Source organism: Phaenicophaeus curvirostris, chromosome 6 (assembly GCF_032191515.1).
Source record: "Phaenicophaeus curvirostris isolate KB17595 chromosome 6, BPBGC_Pcur_1.0, whole genome shotgun sequence".
Lineage (NCBI taxonomy): Eukaryota > Metazoa > Chordata > Aves > Cuculiformes > Cuculidae > Phaenicophaeus > Phaenicophaeus curvirostris.
In genome coordinates, this window is record NC_091397.1 from 39867464 (window position 1) to 39893157 (window position 25694).

Sequence of the window (25694 nt, forward strand, 5' to 3'; positions counted from 1 at the left end):
AAGCTTGATCGCATTTCCCAAGGTAGACAATTCAGGCAGCATCGCTCAGCAACTACTGAAAACTGAATTTCTTCTGAGATTTAGCCATATGAATCGTCTGGTGTACCCCGTTTCCTCTGAAGCCAAAAGTCTTTTCAAGAAGTGGAAGGCAGCCCTCCATCATCCAATTGCCGAACAAAGCAACAAGAGAGACACAGGAAAGAATATTTCTCCTTAGAGAATATGTTAGGTTGCTGTTTTTAACTGCGAGATCTTATATACTTCCCCTTGTGTTATAATCAATGGTGTTCAGCATCACCCAAAGGTGGCTCACCTGCCTTTATAAAATATCTACCAATGGCATGGACAATAACACAGAATAAATTCAAGCATCACATTAAGATCACAGAAAAATAATGCAAAATCTTCAGTAGCAAAAACCCCCACACCACCAAACCAGAAAGATTTTCTAACTTTATGGCAGTGTTCCTTTATAATCTTCCATCAAATTATTCATAGAGTCCATCACTACCTCAACAAGTACAGAATAGACCCTCAGGGAAGCAGTGAACTAAATTAAGACTTTTTCACGTTTGACTACTTTGGGCTTAAAAATCTGCAACAAAGAGTTAATGACTGACTAAAGGCAAAGTTCTGAAGACAGGTATATTCAAAAGCTTCCCTCATCAAAATCCTGGAAGATGAAACCGCCAGACAAAAATATTCCTTTTTCACTGGGAAAGAGTATCGACTTAGCCAATACTTCACATTAAAGATTAAACTGCCTGAAAGTATACTGCCCACAGCAACTACAGATGTAATTCTCAGATTCCTGGGCCAACCTCAGGGCCTGTCAATGGATTAGAGATTCATTATGATTAGGAAGTAAATAGAGAAGTGAAAGGCAAGACCCACTATAGCTGCATCAATACTTATAATAAATCCCACAGCAGACAGTTCAACAAGCATTGCTGCAGTATTAAAAAGGAGCAATTCCCCAGACCTATTTTGTAGTGCTATCTAAAATGCTTTAACAGATACTTAGTTTTCTACCAGTTTGATGTAGGTTAATATCAACAGTTTCAAAGACGTGGTTAGTAAGATGGTAAAGTCCTACTTAGACCAAAAATTAAAGTCAGGTAGCATTTTAACATTAAAAAATTTCAGGGATGCTCTTCATTTTCTTGACACTACTTTTCTTTTCCTAAGCCTTCTTATCACATATGGTAGGCTTCACCATTTCCTTTTTGCTTAGATGCCTTAAGTAATACTAAGAAGCAAGTCCTAAGGATATGCTTCCTGAGAAAGGTAAGGGACTCTACTGCAGACAGTTTCCATTCATCTTCTTCACCAGTTTTGCTTTCTTCTTAAGGCAGCTTGTCATTTGCCTCAACCTCAGCACTGGTGTTCTTCCAAGATCCTTCACTCAGCACTGTCTGCTCTACCATGTCTTTTTATCTTCATTATTTTACTTCCAATTCCACCCCCTACCCCGGTTCCCCTATGCCTTATCTCCACCTTCCTTCATATTACCGAAACATTACAGAAATTCCTCACGTAAAAATTAAAATAAAGCAACAATCATATCTGCTTTCCTCAAGAAGGCACCAGAACTGGAATTTAATCCAAGATATGAGAGAAGAGCAAGATCTACTACAGATACTGAAAAATAAAAATAAAGGAGCCACTGGCACGAGAAACACAGATGCAAAGCCATGCCTTATTTGAGGAACATCTAGTAATAGACCCATGTTAAGGATCAGACATCAAGAGTTTGATATGTGCTTTGTCATGCACAACTGTGAATAAGCACCTGGGGGATAACCAGTGCATCACCTGAGAAGAGAACTGCTAACAGAAGGAATAGAACTCACTATTGCAAAGCAGCCAGGAGACAGTGAGTGTTATACAACGTAGGAGGGAAAACAAAAGCATCTGATTATGTCATTATATAACAATATGTAGATAACAGGGGGAATTTAAACTGTCGTGGTAATATTACAGCCAGTGTTGACTGCAGCCATAAAACCCTTCTAGCAAAGTTGGCTTAAAATTGCCAATAGTTGCTTTTCTTCTAGAAAAATATGGCAGAGGTGGGGGATGGGGGCGGTTTCTCCTCTTTTAAAATAAATCTAGTGCCAAACTATCACAAGCTAAATTTGGACGGTTCTGCAGTTGCTCACCTACCAATAAATTTTGGTTTTCACACAAACACCTTAGTATGAAGCATGATTGTATTGTGTTTATTTTCCATGAAAAGCTAAATACACAGTGGTCTTCTTGAAATAGCATGTATCTTCCTCCTTTCTTTGTGATTCTGCGCAGAATCAATCACTGTAAAGCATAGTGGTACAAATCATAGAATAGTTTGGGTTGGAAGGGACCTTAAAGATCATCTAGTTCCAACCCCCCTGCCATGGGCAGGGACACCTCCCACCAGACTAGGCTGCCCAAGGCCCCATCCAATCTGGCCTTGTACACCTCCAGGGATGGGGCATCCACAGCTTCCCTGGGCAAGACCCAAGAATAGAAGGCCCAGCTTCCATGTCATGTTCAAACGCAGCAATAGGATGTGCCCTTTACTTCCCCACAGGCAGGGGAAAAGTGATTTGCTGTTGACCTCGTCCAGTTTGAAAACTACCAGCCACAAAACTCAGTCAAATCTTTCAGTGCTACTGCTGCAACTCATGGTGTAATTCAAAACCTTCTGAAGATAATAGCTAGACTTGCAACAACTTCTGGGACCTTTGGATCAGGACCTCATTTAGCCAACAGCTTCCAAATACATAGGAAAGTTTAGGTGTTCTGTGAACAGTGAGAAATGATCTGAACATATGCAGGATTGTAACATCTGAACATATGCAGGATTGTAACGCTGTCACATGTATCCCACAGCACCTCAATTTGGCCATCAGTGATGGAGCCCCTCGCAGTAAAACAAAACAACTTATTGGTGTTTTGGTATGAAAAGCAGAGACACGAGTGATAGCTGAGAAAAAAAAAAAAGGCGGGAAGAAAAACTAGATATCTGAGTGCAAGGGAAGAACACAGAATGCAAAGACTGGCAAAGAAGAGAAAGCAAGAACATGTTATCAGACTGGGAACTAATGGGCTTAGGCAATTAGGTCTCAGGTGGAAAACTGCATTTCCTCACAAGACTCGCCAGGGAGACACATGTAACAAAGCTCACTTTACTCTCTACCTTTAGCAGAACAGAAAGAAATTGCATCCCTTTTCCTATCAGGGGGAGAGGGGCATGGCAGAAATCAGGCTCAGTTTTATTTCAGAAAATGCTCAAATTATATGTTAGGCTACTTATATCTGATCAGGCTAGAATGAGTAGGCATGAAGAGACTTTGTGAACTGCCGGAAGGATGTGTAGGCAGCCTCCTATACAACAACTGCATGGGTTAGAAAGTATACAGCAGACAGGCTGACTGTGACTCAACTCATTTAAGTTTTGAAAGTTCTCTGCAGGATGCCAGCGATCTTCCTGCCTGCATCATTGGTAGTCACAAACAGAACCTGCTCCTACAGTGTGACTTCTAAAGATTTCAAAAGGAAAAGAACTCCTTCCCCAACTTCCCCAAAGGCAGCAAGTCAAGCAGCTGCTTGAAGCATCTCTGCATCACAGTTGTGTGAGTAACCTACTTTCCAGCTCAATAGATGCAGAGGAAAGGGGATTTTCTACTACTGGCCCTAAACCATCTCAATTTTTAATAAAAATAACCCTTGGCTCAACGAAAGTCCAAACATTGTTTGGATTTGGGGCATTTCAATAACTTCTATGATTTGTCTTAAATACAAGAACAGAAAAAAATAGGAGCATACTGCTGTCTTTTACGCATCATTCACAAAAATGCAGTAGCAGTGGATCCATTATAAATCATACCAAGAGACTAATAAGCCCAACTTTTCAGCATAGGTTTCAATACTGGTTTCCCAACCTGGTGACAATATTTTATACTAAAAATTTTTTGATATCAAAGAAATATTTGCATTAGCTAGATAAAATCTGTGGGAAAACCTCCTCTTCTACAGATGAGGGACTTGAATTTCAGGCTATAGTAAAATGATCTCTTTCCAAGGAACACCTATTTTTCACTACTCATATGGTAAACCTACTAATTTAACAAATGACTCAGAATTTTGCATAAACCTACTTAGCTAGCTGGGCAGAATCTAAATATGTGAATAGCCAACACTGAGACCCAGAGATGCTATGTTAATTTGCAGTTTGGCCTGAAGCACCAACCTCTTCTGCCTAAATTCAACAAGGAGAAACAGTAATTGTCTTCTTAAGGCAGAATCTCACCCCAAATAAGCAGCAAGACCTGTTAGAAAATGGCTGGCCATAAGAGCAGAAGAAAAATATAGACAAGTCACCAATGTGTCAGTCATCAAAAGCAAATTCAATAGAATGAGAAATGACCCCACCAGAAACAAAGTTATATAGGACTTCTTTGTGACTTGGCGGACTTACTGTGAAACACAATAACCTCCAACTAAAATCCTACAATCTCTCCCAGATGAAGATTGTCACTATAGTTAGATGACTGTGAGGAAAATGTTAAATAAGGGAATATATATGTGCTAGTGCATTAGAATCTAAGGTGTAGTTGTCGCAAATTCAGTTTACCCAATTGCATCTGCTCTTTCTACCAGGAAACTCTAAAATTAGCCAAGACCCAAGGTGAATGGCAGTCCACTAACAACTGGAGCAGTAGCTTTGATTTTGCTGCCTGCTGTCAAGAACACCTGAATGAATGTTGACACATACAGAAGTCAGCTTATCAAGACTGCAAAGCTATTGTTTCTGTAGAAGCATCCTAGGCACAAACATTGCACATTTAAACACAGGATAACAATTATCAAATTTCTCTTCTTTGGATTACAAATAAAAGGAGTGCTCCATTTTGGTTCCTTTAGCTTACACTTTATGCCGACTTAAGTAAATATCGTTATTTTACATCAATATCAACAATCAATAATCACTAACATTCATGTGTACAAAAAATAATATCAGGCAAATTAATACAAACCTATAAACAAATATGCATACAAAATAATTCAATTTCTTATATTTATACCACTCTCCTCATTGTAAGTTGAAAACAAAATGCATCTGAATAGTCTCACACCACAAATTCCCAAATGAATCAATTACAAAGCACCAATAAATGGAGATACTAATAGCAATGGTGGCATAACAGTATTTCCCTGGAAAGGTTTTTCCTCAGACTTTTTTTACAGTCAGGAAAGTTTCAAAGGCACAGTGCTACAAGTTATCAGTAAGAAAAATCTCAAGATGAGTGCAATGAATAAAGTCCGTTTTAAATGGTAACTTATAATTTTATTTTTAAAATTAATAGCATGTGAAGCTGAAGTAGTTTTGGAAAGGAACAAATTTGAACTTGGGGGGGTGTACCTGTCTGTTCCAAATGAACAAAAAAAAAATCTGTCACAAACCTTTATTCCAATCATTTTCCTCACTGTTAACTTTAATTATATACTCTTGACTGTCCTATAATTATGTAGCTTGGGAAGCTGCCAATTAATTCCTGTGGAAACTTTTAAAATTTCTCGCAGATATTCAACATTACTTCCATCAATGCATTCCATATACTGTGTCACCACCTTTAAAAATCAAAGCCTCTAACGACAGCAATTGATTATTTAAGTGGAACATAAAAAAACACAATGCATATCAGTCACTGATAGCACTGGATGATTAATAAAAAAGAGAAAGAAAAGCTGATTCCAAAGAAAAATAATTCAAGAGGAAACCTTCTTGAAAATCAAATTTATAGCTATGGACACAACGCAATCAAGGAAAATATGGTTCCCCTCCACAAACACTAAATAACCTTTCCTCTGGAGGCTCCAGTCATTTTGTATAGTAAACAAAAACAGATTCAGAAACAATTAACTCAAGGTCTAAATAAAGAACAACAACACTGTATTTTTCAGAAGGAAGAGAGTAAGTAAAGAAAACCTATTACTGTATTTTCAGGAATAAGTATCTAACTGCAAAAAGGTGAATGAGAGAAATGGATTGTTGGGAAGTAGGACAGAGAACCAAACAGGGAAAAAGGCTTGGTTATTTTTGCATCATCCTTCACTGTGAGACACCCATGTTTTCACCTTGAAATTCTTCCTACTTTCAAGGTGCAGAGTTAACCCCATTTGCTCTACTGCCTTCATACCAATGTTCTTCTACACATTGCAGTTGTATTTACTCTTCTGATGAGCACTTTTTTTTGGTACTGGTCTTTGAAGGCCCACTGCTGCCTTTCAAAGGGCACTTGAGTTTCAGACATCCTTCCCACCTAATTGATCCATTTATTATGCAAATTATTTCTAAGCCGAATCACTTATGAGACACAGAACAAGGAATGAAAAGGGAAGAGATTCTGTATTGCCTGTCTTCTCTTCTAACTTCTCCTAATTCAGTTTTTTTCAATAACACAAGAAGATCCCTGACTAAGGACATGAAGCTGGGGCATCATAAGAAAGTGGCAGGTCTGACTGCAGTGATTCGTGCTGCCCATCAGAATGCAACACTGCCAAAAGACTCAGCAAAACCATCATGATTTCCCTATAGCGTCCTTGCTTACTATGCCACATTCTGCCAGGAGAAACTTCATATGTTTCGAGTTCGTTTCAAACTAATGCTGGTTTCCAGTCTCGATTTTTAATTACTGCACAGCACAGATCTCTCATTTGGGGACTTAAGAATGAACTCATGGTACAGTGATTGGCTGTATTGCAAAGGGCCAAGTTGAACAGAATCTCTCCTCCTAGGAACGAACACATTTCCTATTATCAACAATGGGGGAAAAAAAGAAGAGCTCCTCTCAAATAAATTGTTCAGTATGTAAATGCTATTTGTATAGCTAACAATTTCTTTTTGAAAATTAACCTTAAACACAGAGAGAATTTTTGTTAGGGTGTAGGAGTAGAAACATACTTAAAAAAAAAAGCAAGGTCAACAGGCTGTACAAGTAGAGCAAACTGGTGCTGCGGGAGCTTTGGGAGCCAAAGGTCGTGAAGAAAAGGCAACATTTGGTGTGAAATAAGGAACTTGAGGAGACAGGCATGCCAAGGCCCCCAGGAAACTACTGTACACCAGCTAGTATATCAAAGAGACTAAAAGACAGAAAGTAGGTGTCTTGCAATCAAAGACTAGCTGTAGGAGTTAGACCACATTGTTCATCTTAGAGCTGTTCAGCGTGCTGTTAACGTGACAAGGTGGACAACCCTAGTTGAGCGAGCTACCATGCCAGTAATGCTACTACAAGCACTATAGAACTATACAGGAAAGCTGGGTAGGCTAACATACTCTTAAGGTGTGTTAACAGTTCCCAAAGCAGCTCTGAGCATGCCAATTAATCTGAGTATGCCTCAGTAGGGCATTTCTAGCATATATGCATTCTTTCTCAGGCAGGAAATACAAGAGCCCTACAGACATTCTCCTAATGGGAACCACACAAGAATAAAAGCAGGCATCTTAAAATACCAGCAAAAATTCTCAGTAATACTGCAGTAAAAATATCACATTATAGAAACAAAGCTGAGCCAGCACCAAAGTACTTTCTAAAGAGTGGCTAATTATATGCTATACTGAACCCAATTTTTAAGACAGCATTTGCAATATGAAAATGAAAAAATAAGAAAAAATTTAAAGATGTCAATGAAAGCTCTATTTCAACAGAATTTCTGTCCTCTTTCAACTCTTTCATACTTCTTTAAAATACAACTCTCTCATTTGGAGCACTGGCTATCCCTACCAAGTATATTCTCTGAATTTAGAAACTTCAAAAGAAGCCTATGAAGTAGCACAGTCCAGATTGTACTGAATTTTAATGAGAAAAAGTAATGTATTGTCTCATTGTAAACAAAATCACATTTCAGTATAGTTAATCCAGAAAACATACTTATTGTCCAGTATATGAAATAACCCTAAATTTCAAGGGGTCTGACAAATATTGCTGTATTGCATGCTACCCCAATTTCTTTTAACAGCTATTAACAGACTCAGATTGAGACACAAAATTATATTTAAAGAGAAGTTCTGATAATCTTGTGTTCTCCTATTATGTCCACGGATCATCCTGGCCTGGATATCAGCACGTCTTTTACAAAACTGTCAGAGCTCTGACAATTTTCTACTTTGAGGAAAAATGAGACAATAGTGCATATTAAAAGTTCACTCTTCTGTCTCTAGTAGAAATTACTGGTGTGTCTAGTGTTGCTGTATGCAACCTTCTTTAGGCAGGTCTGCATGTGTGCTTTTTCTCGGGAAGTTACACCATCCCTATCTCAAGACACTGACTTTCGAGACTATTCTCTACTTCCATCTGTGCTTTCTAGGTTGACACCTGGCAAGTATTCGACTTCAATAAAGGTCACAAGAAGCTGTTCTGTTCAGGGTCAGGAATCGTTCAGCTGTATGCCTTTTCTGTAAGGAAGTCAATATAACTTGATTAAATACCCCTGAAATAATAAATGTATGAAGTGGAATGGGAGCAGGGGGCAGGAACAGGTAGTGAAAGTAAATCATGATGCTTACCTATTTTTCTCCAAGCATTACATCACCTACAGCAGTAGTTTTAGCAGAAGCATCTTAACTCTCAGGACACTACGAACTCAGTCAGTTATCAAGGCATTTGTTCATCAAAGCCTCCTATCCACAGAAAACCTTGACAGGTTTTGGTAGACTTGGAGTAAGGCAGACAGAATTCCGTACAATTATTAATTTCTGAGCTTATGGACATCCATTACACATCTAAAAAATGCACAAGCTCATCTCTCTTCTCTTTGCAGGCCTAAGCAAAAATTAATATTTGCAAGAAGTAATATCTATAATATTTGACACAGCAATGACAGACTAGACAGCTGTACAGCTTTCTCCTGAAGCTTTTAATATTTATGTCATGTTTTAGTGTTACATGGTTTGCCTTCCTAGAATTTTTTATTAACGGTATCAAGATTCTGAACTTCCCCTTCAAAGATTAGTGTAAACAGGACAGAATCAGTCTGAACAGGTAACTGCACAGATCTCTGAGATGAGAAGAAGCATTACCCGTATATAAGCATCCTGGTGATGTTTAGCGAAGTACAGCATGTTGTCAAGGGCAAGCATTCCTGGAGGGGTCTGTGTAAAATCCATTGCTGGGTTTACATGATTCTGTAAAAAGAAAACAAGATAACTCAACGAGCATCTTTACAAAAGCTATCAGCTCCCCAGTGATGTGCATCACGTTAGCATGCTGTGCCAAGATGTCCAGCAACAGAGTTCTTTGCTGAGCAGAAAACTCTTAACAATGCAATGGTCCACGCCTCAAAGAACTTTGAAGCCAAATGCAAACACTATGAAATTGGCATGTCAGTCACTTACTTCTGTAGCTATAAAATAGAGTTTCCCAAAGGCTGCGTGCTTCAGAAGTACAGATCTCCAAGTCTTTCATAGCACATGGACTCCTCAGTGATATTACGTACCAAAAGTAGTATTTACATGAAAATACAGACACATATGCAAACAACCATCAAAACACTTATTTATACCGCTGCTATGGAATAATTTCAAATAAACCACAAAAAAAAGGAAAAAAACCTACTATATTCAAAAGCTATACTAAGTCTATTGGATCTTGTGGATTCCTGAACACAAAAAGCATCAGGCATAAGTGTATGAAATGAAACACATGAACTTCATGAAAATTGAGCAAATTTTTTTTATATTGTGAATCTATGAATTTCAACTATGGAACTAATGAATGAATGAACATACCAAATATAACTAAAAATTGTTAGCTTCCACACACTCCTACGAATTTCTAAAGTTCTGTTTCACACAGTACATGAAAATCTACATTTGCTTAAAATATTCATTAGTCTGTCTTTTGTCTTGATGGACTTAAATACACATTTGAATAGGTTTCATGCAGTTCATGGTTTAGAGATGAACATTTGCCTGGCTATGGGCAGAAGGCTCAAAAACACCACAGAAGCTGTTCAGAAAATCAAATACCTAAGAATATGTCTCCATCAAAAAATGCCAATTGTCTGCTATGCAGCATTGCTTTTGCTATGTCTCTAGCTCCACTCATCATTCTGACATGGAAAGATTTCCCCCATTGCTTTGTAATAGTATTTCAATTCTAAAAGACCCAGCCAACAGAGACTTGAAAAGTGCATTTACTAGCAGAAACTAACTGGCAAAAATCAGCACAGATTTCTTCTTCAGTCAGTCTGTTTCTGTGATGTGCTTAGGGTCTGATCCACCCACCTCACTGACAAAAGCATGTTCTTCACTACTTTTCCTCGTGTTGATTCTGCCAAGCCACAAAATTGTAGGAATATGATATTCCACTGTGCTGCCCATCTTGCCATCAGATGTCTGATACATTGGTTTTAGTCAGTCAATAATTCATAGTCACATGAAAGTCAAAATTATACATTAAGATGCCTGCTGCCATTTCAATAGCAGACAACGACTTTTGGGTTGAATACGGCGTACACAATTTGTTCATTTTAAGTCTCCAGGTTAGCAGAACTGGTGTACAAGCAATGCAGTCACATGGTCAACATTTTGCAATAGGTAATCAAGAGGATATCAGAAATACTAGATTTTTATATGCAGTAGATATTTCAGAAGGGTAGCAGTAGTCTAGAGTGGAAAAAACAAAGACTTACTGAATGCTCTGTCACAAAAAATCAGCTGTTTATAAACTTTTGGGGTTAGGTGGGCAGGTGGGGGAGGGTTGGTTGGTTTGTTTTTTAAACTTCCACCTGTTCATCTCAATGATGAACAAAAGTTCTTCATAGCTAATTCCCTAACTCAACCCTCCATCTTCTGCATGTGATACAGTTATCAGTCAGAATATTTAAAATCAGTACAAAACTGTTTTACATGGCCTAACAGACTTCCATACAGCACCAGTTTTACAGTGCCTTTTACAAGAAGAACTTCAGCACAGGGCTGCACGTATTCTTCCTATACCCAAGCTACAGCACAGGCAGAGTATACTTGAATAATTGCTTGGCAAATGGAGAGTATCTAGATCCATCTACCTTCCTCCAGATATTAATATTAGTAGTCATTTCACTGGTATTTACAAACTATGTTCCCCTCAGTGCCAGGGAAGGTCATGGAGGAGGTCATTTTTGGTACCATCTCACAGAACATACAGGACAACCAGGTGATCAGGCCCACTCAGCATGGGTTTATCAAAGGCAGGTCCTGCGAAACTAACCTGATCTCCTTCTATGACAAGAAGACACACTTGACAGATGAGGGAAACACTATGGATATAGTCTACCTGGACTTTAGTAGAGCCTTTGACACAGTTTCTCACAGTATTCTGCTCCAGCAACTGGCTTCCACTGGCCCAAAGAGGTGCACCCTCTGCTGGATTAAAAGCTGCAACTCAATTACTGTGTTCAGTTCTGGGCCCCTCAAAGAAAGACATTGAGGCTCTGGAGCGTGTCCAGAGAAGAGCGACGAAGCTGGTGAAGGGTCTGGAAAATAAATCTTACAAGGAGAAGCTGAGGGAACTGGGTTTATTTAGCCTGGAGAAGAGGAGGCTGAGGGGAGATCTTATCACTGTCTGCAACTACCTGAAAGGAGGTTGTAGAGAGGAAGGTGTCGGTCTTTTCTCCCAAGTGATAGGATGAGAGGGAATGGCCTCAAGCTGCATCGGGAAGTTTAGACTGGACATTAAGAAAAGCTTATTGACAGAAAGGGCTATCAGGCACTGGAACAGGCTGCTCAGGGACATGGCTGAGTCACCATCCCTGGAGGTGTTTAAAAGATGGGTAGATGAGGTGCTTCAGGATGTGATTTAGTTGTAGACAGGTATGGTTGGAGTTGATGATCTCTAAGGTCTTTTCCTAGCTAATGATTCTATGATTCTATGTTAAGATAAATGCAAGATACTGAAATAAAAAGGCTGACCTACTGTTACTTGAGTAGTTCTTCCCTTCATCCCATTCTACATCTCAACTGAAATGTTGACATTAGGGACATAAGAAATCTCACTGCATTTAGTGAGGATGACTCATTTTGTCTCTTATCATCACTACTAGCTCTATGTTCAATTAGAAAACCCATCTCTCCATCACTTACTACTTTTTCCAAGTCAAGTCTACAAACTAACTATTTTCAGCTGTTTGTTTCAGAAGTTCCTGTCACTTTGGATCCCAGGATAACTAGGGTTTGATCTTCAGCTGTGTTAAGTCAATTAACTGGAGATAAAGCAGCTGATAATAGCTCAGGATCCACAAGACAGTTCTGGCATAAGTGAGACAACACACTGTCTTCAATGAACGCCAGCTGCTTTTTTCTCTTCCTTCTTTCTCCCTCCCCCTAAAATCATCCTTTTCTTAACATGTTGAATGTTTGCAGTTAAAATATTAACTTATTGAGAGTGGGTTTAGAAATGAGATACAAAGTTAAATTACCTAAAATGATGTAGTGAATAATTCAGAAGTATGCAAACACTCCCACCTACAACATAATGTATTAAATATATGGAACACAACACTTCAGGCATATTAGCCTTTAGCATCTATTGCATTTTTCTCTGTATAAAACACCAAGAGTAAGAAATACAAATGGAATAATTTGTTACCTCCAATTTTTCAGTTAAATTTTGATTTTTTTTTCAATTACACTGGATATTATCTATGCATCTTTCAGTTTTAGCATCTGAGTGGAATTTAACATCTCACACTCTTATATTACACATGTTAATAAACCAAAAGTATAAATAATTTGTTAGCCAGCTTAGTAGATTATCACAGGAATGAAAATTCATCCTTTTGGATAAGATGTAAAACCAAAATCATGTCTGCTTATGCCATTAAAAAAAAATAAATCATGTGGTGTGTTTTACAAGATAATAGCTATTCAGGAAAACTCAGTGTAGTAATTACATTCAGACAACCTAGCATACTCATGCTGCCCCCGCTGTGTTAAGCTTTCTTCTCAGTCTCCTGTCCTGGCTTCTAAGGCAATCGCTGAGGGGTATATCGGTTTTAGATATAAGAATGAGTCTTTGCACTGAGATGCCTCATGATAGCAGCCTGTAAAAAACTGCTAATGGAATAAAGAGTGCTTGCTCTTTATATCATTCCTAACAACACCATCTTCCCCGTGGATGTTTTGCAGCACAGAAACCATTTATTTCCCTGCAATTTCAGCCTATTTAGGTACAAACTTTTTATTTCTGTCTTGACAGGTACTGACAGCCTATCACTCACTGATTTTGCATCAGTGCTGCGTTCAACTATGTAAACCAGTTGCCAAGTGATGCTAGTTTGTCTTGAAAGCTGCTTGCAGTAGGTTCTAGACCCAGTAAAAGCTGTTTTTTGCTAAGGAGCAAACCTCAGCTTTCCCAGTCCCAAAGCAGCTCAGTGAAATGCTACTCCGTACACCTTCCTTCTGTAGGTTTGTATGACAAAAACACTACAGAAGATCCAAAAGAGGAACTAGGATCGTAAAAGAACTGATTATAAACTTCAGAACATCTGAAAAAGAAGAGTCCAATTTAAATGCTGTCCATCTAAAATGAGCTCCATCAAAACTGGCCATACATTTTTCTACAGAAAAAGGAACAATCTTTCTACACAGTGCAAAGGACAGTAATCGCTTGCTCCCACCTTCAATTACTTGCACCTATTCATTTTCTCCTTTCTTCTAAATGGTCTGTGAGCTAGGAAGGAAAGCAATCACTTGCTTCTCCAGTACCTAGGCAAAAACCCTCCCAGGGTCAAATGAGGTAATTACAGTAGTACATTCAAGGATATTTGTTCATAAGAACTCAGGACCAGGAGGGTGGGAGCTTTTTAAGTGGTATTCACAGTGATTTATGGATTGATAAACTTACATTGGAAATATCAATGAGGGTACAACCTCACTAATTACTCCTTCCCTATATAATCCTGAAGTTTTACGTGTAAAATGTTCCCATCTGTTCATTTACACAAGAATTACAAATATGAAAAAATGCTACATTAAAAAAAATTATGAAGAGGTAGTCAGCTTAAGTTCTTAATCAGGAAGTAATGTTGTCTTTTTATTTAACAGCACCATATTCAAAGAGATGATGATGCATACAACTTCCGCTATCCAATTTAATGAGCTGTAACAGTGACTTGGGAATTTTCAACCTCTATGTATTCTGTGAAAGCAAGAAGTAACAGACAGATTTGGTTTTCCCTTGATAACTCTTTAAATATGCAAATGTGCTTTTTTTTTTGATTCCACAGCCATTTTTTTTAATTTTTCAACAGAACTCTATGATAGAATGAAAACTTATCTGGAGGATCCATACCTTTGAAAGAATATACAGACAATCTTTTAAGATTTCAGTGTAAGTCATTTAAATCACATCCCCACTACCTACCACATATAAGGAACTCTGGTATATTTCTACTGGATATGGTGATTACACAAGCTTAAAAATTATGTTTTCATACAATGATGGCAGATTTTTCCTTCAACTGACATATTCCTTGCTTTTTACAGCTTTGTATTTCAGCAAATATTCGGCCATTTCTACCTGCTTAACTTTTTTTTAATGACAGTTTTGCAATACTTACTAGTAGACTACAAAAGTTATCCTTCGATAATAAAACTCTGATCTACATAAGGAGTTAAGCAACAGACTTTCTGGATCAAGTTTGAACTTGCCAATATAAAACTGACCTTCTCAATAGCAAAACCATCATAACACAATCTGCACATAATTTGCCCTATAATTATTTTTTTTTAAAAAAAACCATTTGACTACCATATTCCCTTGATTAACTGAGCTAAATTTCTGTAAAGCACCACAGAGCTCTACATGAGTCAACACCAGAAATCCATTACAATCACAAAGATGCTGTGGTGGTCAGAAGTGTAAAAATCTGAATGTTACATGGTGTAACTAAATCGGACAAAATCTTCAGATGAAACATAACAGGCATGTCCGAAGATAAGCACTGCATATTTTCAGCCATGAACAAATTAGACATTGTAAAGCAAGACAAAGCTCTTGTTTAATTCTTTTTATTCTATACCTATATCACAGCTTTATATTTATATGGAGTTAATGCTTTGGATTCCAAGACCTTTAGCCCTGTGGACTGGCAATAGCTTCAAAGCCTAAAAGAATCTAAAATTAGCGTGATTTTAGTATGATCACATCGTGTCCAATGCATGACAACTACGAACCACCTTTCAGATTTTATATTAGTTAACAAGGATAGACTTTTAGTTGGATACATGCTTAGCACTTCACAGATTGTTGACTACTTATTATTTAAGTAATGTTCTCCGGGCAAATTAAGTCATCAAGCAATAATAGGTCATGTACTTTCTCAGGGATATTTAAAATGAATCAATGGGACATGGTCATTTCAATTATATTATTTCAGCATGGGAAATTACTACCTGATACCTCCCAGTATCCACTAAGTTTACTGAACAACTGCTTAAGCAGTCAAATATCCACTTACAGATCTAGCTGCACTGGGTCAAGAAATTAAAAGCCATACTAGTTTATTACTACTCCACACTTGATATTGCCAGTTCATTTAACAGCTACATCAGCAGACCCTGCCAGATTTCCTGTTCCACACTTCTGGGTAAAGTCAGTCCTCTTCAGATGAAACTGCTATTGGACAAGGTGTGAGCCAATCCAGACAGCTTTCACTGCAGGGAATTAGGGACCATTCCCAGGAGACTTCTTAGAGGCTCAACTGAAAGGATGTAAGGCAGGTATCCTTCCAGACAGGACAGCTAGAGAGCAACTGAGGGCTCTTCCAAAATCATGAAGGAAGTCTACTACCCATGTCCTGGTCAGCAAGCAATTTTTGTGTTGTTTGAACCACAGCAGTCAAGAAGTACATCAGGATAAACTGGCAATGGAATATCCCCAACCTAAAAAGAAATAATGTTATAAATACAGACCTTTTTATGACCTTGGAGTGTGTAAGGGGATTGACTGGTTTAATTTTACCAGCGTCATTAAAGCAGTTTGTATCTTCTACATAGACGGGATGTAAATCACAAATTCTCATGCTGCCCAGCAGGACAATTATCAAGCTAGCAAGACAACAGTAATGTGAGAAGATAGTGTGAACAGTGCTAGCACGAACAGCAAGCCAAAAAAATTAATCAATCTAAACTTGAACATTGTAAATAAACACAGACTAAATTTTTGCAACTACATGGAAATCAGACACAGCAGAACCAAAATCTACCTAAGCAATTTTATCAGTGTGAATCCTATCAGATGTGTAAATTACTTAGACTTAGTGTTTCTAAGTCCAATTTTGGCATGAAAAGCCTTTTTTAAAGTTCAGGTAAGCTTAATGTCTGTTGAGTAAGGTACACTGTGATTTCCACTCATTATTTAAGCATAACAGCTGGCACTTTTGGTACACTGCAAGTTCTGCCAAATCTTGGTTTGGTTGAATCAGTCTTCTAAGCATAACACTACTAGGAGACCATCTTTTTAATTGTTTTAGCTACATTTCGAGGCAGTTTTATCTAAATTTATCCTTGCTGACATAACATTTGCCTCTGTAAGCTGCATTAATTTAAAAAACTTTCAATTGTGGTATCTTTTAAAGAAATATTACTGAAATTATAAACAATCAAGTAAAATCAGGGTAGAAATAACCATTAGTGTTTTCCTGAGGGAAGTCGCATGCAAAACAGCCCACTTAATTGCTGCAGTTCCCTCTCCCATACATCCTTACTCAAAAGACTTGAGTGAAATTCCTAATGTGATCCTTCCTACTGTAATAACTATCAGCTCTGGTAAAGGATATCATGCCCATGTACTATGGTAGATGTGGCACAACTACAGAACAAGACAACTAGTACTCCATTTGTGCAGTAAATTATACTTCCCTTGGAACTTCATTAATAACAATGACTGTGATGGCTGTGGACATCTCCGCATTCTCACAAGCTGTGTTGCTTTGAGAACAGTGAGCTTTGTAAGGAATCTAAACCCAGTGCCAAGTTTCATAAAGGTAAGTTGGGATAGGTATTGCTGTCCTTTTAGATATTTCTATAGAAAGGTTCCACGTTGTTCTTTTCCAAGCAAGCTAGCTAAAATGGCTCTCACGCAAAAGGAAAGGGCCAGGCTGTTGTTTATTTCAAATAAAGAGTAGAAACAAGCCAGCCCTGTGTCTGAGAAAACTCCACTTCAAAATGAATCATCCATGTGAGTCTACCAGCTGCCTGGCAGCCAGATCAACAGCTGTCAAAATTTAGAACCAAAGAACTGAGCTGAAATGTCACCTGTGGCTAGGTGCACAGACTCACAGTCTCAGGTGAAAAAAAGCCTACTGCCCCTACAGAGCGCTGTGGTTCACACACTGCTACTTTCATCACATGTGACCAAGCCAAGCTTCCAGGAACCTCAGAGGACAGGCTGAAAACCAATCTACAGTAAAGGAACTGTCAACATTAATATTTTAGATATCTTTGGATGCATGTCCCCACATACGAAATGACTAGTTGTACAGTCAAGCTTTTCCCCCCTGCTTGAGTACAAACAGCCAAGCTTTGTAGATGTCAGAGGTGGGTTTGGAAAAAAGGACTAATCCCTCCTAAAACCTCTGAGACCATACTTCTGTCTTAAGTCAACAACAGCCTATGCCCATTCTGCAGCATACCCTCACCTGCCCTCAGCAGTGAGCTAATGAAAAAGACAGACAAACCCAGACTGGATACATTTATTTGGGAATTTCAGTTGACTTGACTTCCTTTCTTTGCCCCTCTCTATAGGAACGTGAAGCTCTTGTGACTAGAGTGGTGCTTTGCAAAATATGGGCATGTTTTGCATGTCTGGGCTCTGTTTCTAGCTTCCTCCAGACAGGCATCAAAAAGAGGATGGAGCCACACCAAAACGTAGGAAGATTTGAGAAAATTGAGGAATTTTTAAAAGAACACGTCATTGCCACTCATGTGGGGCTGTGTAACAAGTTGACTACACCAAACAATCAAAATATTATGAAATCAGAAAAGAAGTTGTTTTTAATTTGGGGAAACAATTCAGTTGTTCACAAATGAGTAATTTTTCTCTCCCTTGTATTTTTATTCATTCACAGGCCTAAGTTAATGAAATCACATATTCAAAGACAATGTTGTAATTCTTTGTAACTGTAGAAAATCTAAGTGCTTTCTGTGCTACGCCATCTACTGCTCTTTAAATCTTACAACAGGCAAAAAAAACCCTCATGAGGAATGAGAGAAGGGGGAACAAAACATTATGTACATCTAAGAAACATATATGTCTGTTTGTATGCATGTATACGATGGAAAATTGCACAGCCTTAAAAAACCCATTTGCAGCAATTAACATTAAATTGAATTTGCACTGTTTCCCAAAGCTACCATCACTTTAATATCAGGTGAAGGTCTGTGTGGAATCAGCTATGAAAGTCAAGCCTTGTGAAACAGATGAAGCCTATGCTACAAAAGGAAAGAGACGTCATTTTGTCTGATCAGTTGGGGGGGCGGGTCTGTTTCTTCATCTCATTTTTTTTTTGTACGCAAATTCTGAGAGCTGTATAGGACATTAATATCCAGAGAAAGAATTCAAAGATCTCTCTCTAACAGAAGGAGTCAGAAAACAATTAGCAGTAAAAGAATTCTGCTGTTACTATACACTTGAAACAAACTATTCAGCCCTACTACATCCAAATCCATGGAGCTTGCCCGCCCGCACAAGTTTGTAAATGGAATGCACATAGTAAATAAGCAGCAAACAAGAAAACAATACAGTGAAATCACGTATAGTACACAAAAAATACGCCAGAAACAAAATGCTCCATTGCCCCTAATCTCACATTAGTACATTTATATTTGTTATTGAGTTTTCTTCAAAAAAGACATACTTCTTTAAATCACAAGGAGCTCAAGATTTTTATTTTACCTTTTCACCACTAAAAATATTGGAAAGAAATAGAAATATCAAAACTCTTTCATCTTCCCTCTGCAAACTAACAGAACTTAACCTGCCACTAAGAAACTAATTTAAGGGATAAACTCCAAGTAATATTTACAATAAACACAAAAATGATCAAATAAAGTATTCAAAAAATCTAAACACAAAAAGATTGAGAATATACAGAGCCATTTCATTCTCACAGAGACAAAGGTAAAGCAGGCATCTTGGAAGGACTACAGGGATGACATGAGATCATGAGAGAGAAAATCAGAAAGGCTAAAGCCCAACTACAGCTTAGATTGGCCAATTCTGTGAAAGATAATAAAAAATCTGTCCACAAAGATAAAAGGAGGGCCAAGGAGAATCCCCATCATTTACTGGACACAAGAGGGACATTAGTGAAAAAGGACGAGGAAAAGGCTGAGATACTCAATGCCTTCTTTGCCTCGGTCTTTAATAGTAAAGTAATATGTTCTCTGGGTACACAGTCTCATAGACCAGAAAAAAGACAGGGAGAGCAGAACAAAGCTACCATGATCCATGAGGAAATGGTTAAAGACCTGCTCGGCAAATTAGACATTCACAAGTCTATGAGGCCACATGGGATCCACACAAGGGTATTAAGGGAGCTGGCAGAAGTGCTTGCCAAACCCCTTCCCATTATCTACCAGCAGTCCTGGCTGATTGGGGAAGTTCCATAGGACTGGAGGCTGGCTGATGTTACACCCATTTACAAGAAGGGCTGGAGAGAAGATCCAGGAAACTACAAACCTGTCATTCTGACCTCGGTGCAGGGAGAGATCATGGAACAGGTCATCACAGCGCACACAAGACAACTGGGTGATCAAGCCCACTCAGCACAGGTTTGTAAAAGCCAGGTCCTGCCAAACTTACTTGCTTGCCTTTTATGACAGGGTGACTGACTTGATGGATGAGGGAAAGGCTTTGGATGCAGTGTACCTGGACTTTAGTAAAGCCTTTGACACAGTTTCTCATAGTATCCTACTTGAGAAACTGGCTTCCACTGGCCTGGACAGGCACACACTCTGCTGGGTTAAAAATTGGCTCAACAGCTGGACCCAAAGAGTTGTGGTAAATGGAGTTAACTCCAGCTCGAGGCCAGTAACAAACAGTGTTCCTTAGGGCTTGGTGCTGGGTCTGGTCCTGTTCAATGTCTTTATCAACAACTTAGATGAGGGGATCAAGTGCTTACTTAGCAAGTTTGCAGACAACACTAAATTCAGAGGAACTGTCGATTCTCTGCGCGGGCAGGGAGGCTTTACAGAGGGATCTGAATAGGCTGGATCAATGGGCTGAACTCCGTGCAATGATGTTCAACGAGGCCTAATGCCAGGTCCTGCACTTGGGATACAACAGCTTCGTGCAGCACTACAGGCTTGGGGAAGAGTGGCTTGAAAGCTGCCTGGAGGAGAAGGACCTGGGGGTGTTGGTCAACAGCCGACTGAAGATAAGCCAGCAGTGTGCCCAGGTGGCCAAGAAGACCAATATCATCTTGGCTTGTATCAGAAACAGCATGGGAAGTGATTGTGTCCCCCTGTACTCAGAAAATCTGTTGGGGAGGGGAGGGGAGTTTCAGCATGAGTTCTGCTGATCTCATTCTACCAAAATGTGCACCGATCCTATTTCCAGCACATTCCTATGTTTCCACAATCTAGCACCAAATGTGTATCGTGATACAAAACCATGGAATGCCTCATTTATGGCAAACAGTTCACTTAAAACTGAGCTTATAGGAAAGAATGCAGTAGGTGACACAGCTTTGGGCTCCTAATAGCACCAAATACAAAATAAGCTTGTGTGGCACCTCAATGATTTCCTTATTAGTGCCCCTTATTGACGTTCTGCTCCTATTGCTTACATTTGCAGATTATGGCCTGAGTTGGCAATCAAATGTAAATTTTTCTGATTAGATCTTAAATGTGTTTACGGATCTCATCTTTTACTTATTTGCAGAGACTGTTGGGAAAAAAACCCCAAACACAACAATCCAGACTGCAGGAAAGCACCACGGAGCCTACACATGGCTAATAAACACTGAGACACAGGTACAATCAGTATATCAGTGGAGAAAAAATCTCTCATCATTAAGTGCCATACTGAAAAGAAATTCTACTTACAGTGCACTCTATAACAAACATTGTAACATACAAGCCAAAATAAGTAACTTTTTATTTCCCCCAGAAGTATTATTTAGTATAAGCAAATATCTGCTGGCATTCAACCAAGAAATTGTGATTTACAGTCCAGAACGGTAATTCCTACTATGTCTAATGCTGAAATTATTCTCCGCCCATTCAAGTGAGCTGTTGAACAACTTTTGTGAACAATCTACATCTGCTATGACATTAGTGCCCTCAGCTGCGTGAGATTACAAATTAGGTAGCAGCTTTCTTTGAGAATGACAACTCTAAATAACATCAGGCCATGTAAATAGACTAAATCAAGTGTTTATAATCTCACATGAATATTACAGTATTAAAAGAAAACAACCCTGGCAGATATTCAGTTTTTTCTGTAGAGAGAAGATCTAAGTATTCACTTCTAAAACATCCTGAGATGCTACAATGTGGAGATGCACACTGTAAAATAATCTAAAATAAAATCAAAGTACTTGTTTGTTTTTCAAGAAGTGAAACACTTTTTGAAAAATAAGAAATAAACAAAAAATCTCTTTTAGACAATTATCTTCATACAGATTAATGAAACTTGACTGTAAAATTAGCAACTACGCTTACTGATTGTAGTTCTTCCAAGTGCCAATATAGACTAGCAAAACCCTTACTTATATCTTTGGTATCATTATCAGTTCATTTATATTTCCTTACTCTTCCATTCTGGTTTTCTTTTCTTGTTCTCCACGTATTTTGTTTACCTTTCTAATACATGATTCAGTACCTCTATTCGCAGTTGCTCAGCTAGGGACATATCAAGTGGCAACATTCAAAGAAACGTTAGGGAAGCAAGCTGTCAAAACCAAATGGAAACTTGAGAAAGATATTAAAATTACAAGCAAAACTGATTGTGCCACTCGCAGGTCAGGTTGTCTGACACTTGCCAGTCTCAGATTTTCTTTTGCTTCTGACACTTCACCACTATTTTAACTGTTTAAACAGAATGCCTAGCATCTACTTCACACTCAAATGTTTTAGCAAGGTTTAGCAAATTATTTAGTAATTTTCTGGAGTATCTTACTAAGCACTGTATTGCTCTTATTATATCAATTTTTACACAACTGTTTTGCCAAGAAATTCCAGCCCAGTTGTGCCATGGGAGAAAAACTGCTACTTTTGTAAGGGCTTCTTCTTGTGTAAGTCTTGAAATTCCTCTGGAATGTATGCTACATTTTACTACTTCATAAAAGCTCGGGATAAACTGAAGCACACAGTTTGTTCTGAAGATGCTGCCTGTCCTAAGCATTCCTTGGCCCTTGTCTTCAAGGATTAGAGAAAAAAAAAAAGAAAGAGAAGCTAAGTAGAAAGGTACATAATAACAGTATAAGGAAAGGGTCAAAGTCAGACCTTTGGGAGTGGAAAGGCATGAAGGAAGAGTGCAAGGGTGGTAGAGCAGAAACCAAGACAGGAGAGAAGGAAGGTTAAAAATAGCAGACTAGGGCTGAACAAGAGGCAAGTATCATGACAGCAATGCAGAGCAAAGTATAAAGGAGGAGAAAAGCAGAGGCAGATAGAATACTGCATATGCACATAATTAAATGTAACAAAGAGAGAAGGGAATTAATTAAGTCTTCAATAACTCATATTTCTGCCTTTCCCTAAAAACATTTGCAGCTCTAGTACAAGGTGGTGCTGCAGTTTTAATGCAGACAATATTAGTAAAATACACAAGCATTTAAATAATTTACATCAATTTAGATGTTTTCATTCATTTAAGACCAGTGGTAAATGAAGTCCTGGGCTGTTATTCCCAGTGACTAGATCTTGGTCATGTGATATTCCTATACACAGCAATAGGATTATGCAGCTAAATGTTACTCTCTGTAAAGAGGAATGACAGGACTGGTCCTCAAATTCTGTTTTATCTCAAGTACTTCCAAATAGTAATTAAGAAAGCAAATACAGTCATACGAATCTCTAGCTATGTCTTTTTAGTAGACAGGTGACAAATACTGCAAGCAACACTCACTATACAACTATATCTCTCTCATAGACCTAGAAACAAATATGTATGATTAATCTTCATCTTCCAAAACCTACTCTGAGGCAAAAATCAGCAATAGCTTATTTCTAAAAATACCTGCTGAAAAAAAATCAAAACTGAGTGACAGAAGGGTGTGAAGCTTGCAAACAATGGAGAAGAGCAACCTCTAGTGGTCACAAGGATAAAAAAAATCAGAGAATAAATGCTATAGACATTCCTCTCTTAACCCACTGGTTCAATATTAAAGGTAATTTCACCAAAAAGGACAGACCACTTATTTTTTTTCTGGTCATAGCATCTGCAAATTTAATTCTAGTAAAGAAAATTACACTCAAATCTATGAACAATGTACAGTAATGAAAGCTAAGAAGAAGGACAATCTCTGTTCTGGTGGAGTGTCATTAAATATGGTTTCTGCTTTGCTCCCTGACAATTATCAGCTATCATTAATGACAAGGGATTTTACTTTAGAGTGGTCCATTGTTACAGACAGAAATATGGCAATCAAACTGACGATCAGGGCACTTCTATCTCAAGGCAAAGCAGCCTCAGCCACTGCATATTTGAATAGCTCAGCAAAAGCAAATCTTCTCAAGCTGATTATTTTCCCAGCAACAAGTGACTTCACAAGTTTTGAAATAGTAGATAGTGAAATAGAGTGTTGTGGGAGTAGAGAGAGTGGAGGAGGATAGAAAACCACAAATCATTTTCAGAACTACAACCTCTCATCTATGCTGTTCTATCATTAAGCCAATGTAAAATTCAAAAAAAGATCAGAACTAGATTGGCATACAGGCAGTATCATTCTAAAATCGTTCCTCTGCCACTGCCAGAGCCAACAAGAGAATCTGAATGTCAAAAAGCATTACTTTCATTATAGTTGAAAAGTTCCTCCAAAGAATAAACAATGCAACTCTTCCCAATGCTGCAGATGATCACCAACAGGAAGAAACATCAGAGAGCTATGAACACAGAACAGCTGAAAACAACTATTGAAGACCTTTTAGATGAGTTTTTCAGCATTTTAAACCAGTTACAGATTTTAGTCTCCAAATCACAAAACTTCAGCTTTCTGTTCTGGGCTTTCCCACTCCTACAAGCCATAAGATTTTAAGACTTCAAACACTTAGGTTTTCCTTTTTCTGGATGAAAAGGGATGACTATCCTCAGATCTTCAACAAGAATATAATCATAGAAATCATAGAATGGTTTGAGTTGGACAGGACCTTAATGATCATCTAATTCCAGCCCCCTCTGTGATGGGCAGGGACACCTCCCAGTAGATCAGGCTGCCCAAGGCCCCAACCAACTTGGCCTTGAACGTTTCCAGGGATGGGGCATCCACAACTTCCCTGGGCAACCTGTTCCAGTGCTTCACCACCCTCACTGTGAATAATCTGCCCCTCTCCAATTTACAGCCATTGCCCCTAGTCCTATCACTACAAGCCTTTATAAAAAGTTCCTCCCCAGCTTTCTTGTAGCCCCTTCAGGTACTGGAAGGTCACTATAAGGTCTCCTCAGAGCCTTCTCTTCTCCAGGCTGAGTAAATAGGTAAGTAAACACATCACATGGGGTCTGCTTCTGTCCATCTCCCTCTTGCTCATAGGAAAGTCCTACCCTCTCTAGCCTGGCAGACTGCTATCAAGATGTCCAGCTGAAATGAAAGTGCTCTTCAGAGATCTAGCTGACATTAGTAACTCCAGCGAATTTAAGGAGTATTAATATGCCTGCAGGGCATGGTATCCCAACCCCTCCCTAGTCTTGCTCAGTTTTTCCTCTTTAGAGCTAATCTCAATTTACTGCTTAATTGACTATCACTAATCCACACCATGTAAATTACCTGGAACTGTGCACTGCTCTTTTGCTGCATGGTTTCATTCTGACTCTTCTAATAGTCAGAAATAAATGCTGAATGACTACCACACACAGGAATCTTAAGTATTCATCTACTGTCTTTCTACTAACAGACATCTGAACTTTATTTTAATACACACCCCTCCTCTCCATCCCAAGTAAAGCCATGCCTCAAATCTGGGGTCATGTAATTTAGCATTAATATTAGGTTACAATACTTCAACAGTTTAAGCTAAACTCTTCAAAAGTAAGATACAACTTTTTCACAGCCCAAAATAATAAGCAAAAAGGAACACCATATCTTTAGAAAAAAACTGAGTCTAACTATGACTGAGATATTCTAAGTCAGCACCCCCTACTTTTTGTTAAGAAAACGATAAGGAAACTGTTTTGTCTACAGGTCAGTCAGAGGTGGGGCTCGTAGTACTGACGATTATTAAGGTTGCCCAATGTTTCCTATTACTAGATTCCATTTTCGGTTGTCAATAGCTTGAACAGGACTTATCACAACAACTGAAATTTTCCACCCTGAGGCAAATACTAATTTTTTTAATATTGCAGATAAACCAAGTTCATCCATTTCTGAAAATAAAAACACAGGAAATATGCAATTTGGGTTTGCCTTTAGAAAGTCCTGACAACTTTCAGTACAAAGGCTGGAAATGTGGGGCAGCTGACTGAGACAGCTTTATACTGATTGGGGGGGAAAACAGAGCTGGAGGATGC

At 38.5% G+C, this 25694-nt stretch overlaps 1 protein-coding gene across 2 annotated transcripts in view; it reads right to left on the minus strand.

Annotated features, from left to right (window-relative positions):
- Positions 1-25694, minus strand: part of ELMO1 (engulfment and cell motility 1) — a 311923-nt gene that overhangs the window by 158375 nt on the left and 127854 nt on the right. For both annotated transcript variants that reach the window (XM_069859885.1, XM_069859886.1), the window contains one exon: positions 9065-9169. In XM_069859885.1, coding sequence (XP_069715986.1) covers positions 9065-9169 — 105 coding nt within the window. The remainder of the gene's footprint in view (positions 1-9064; positions 9170-25694) is intronic.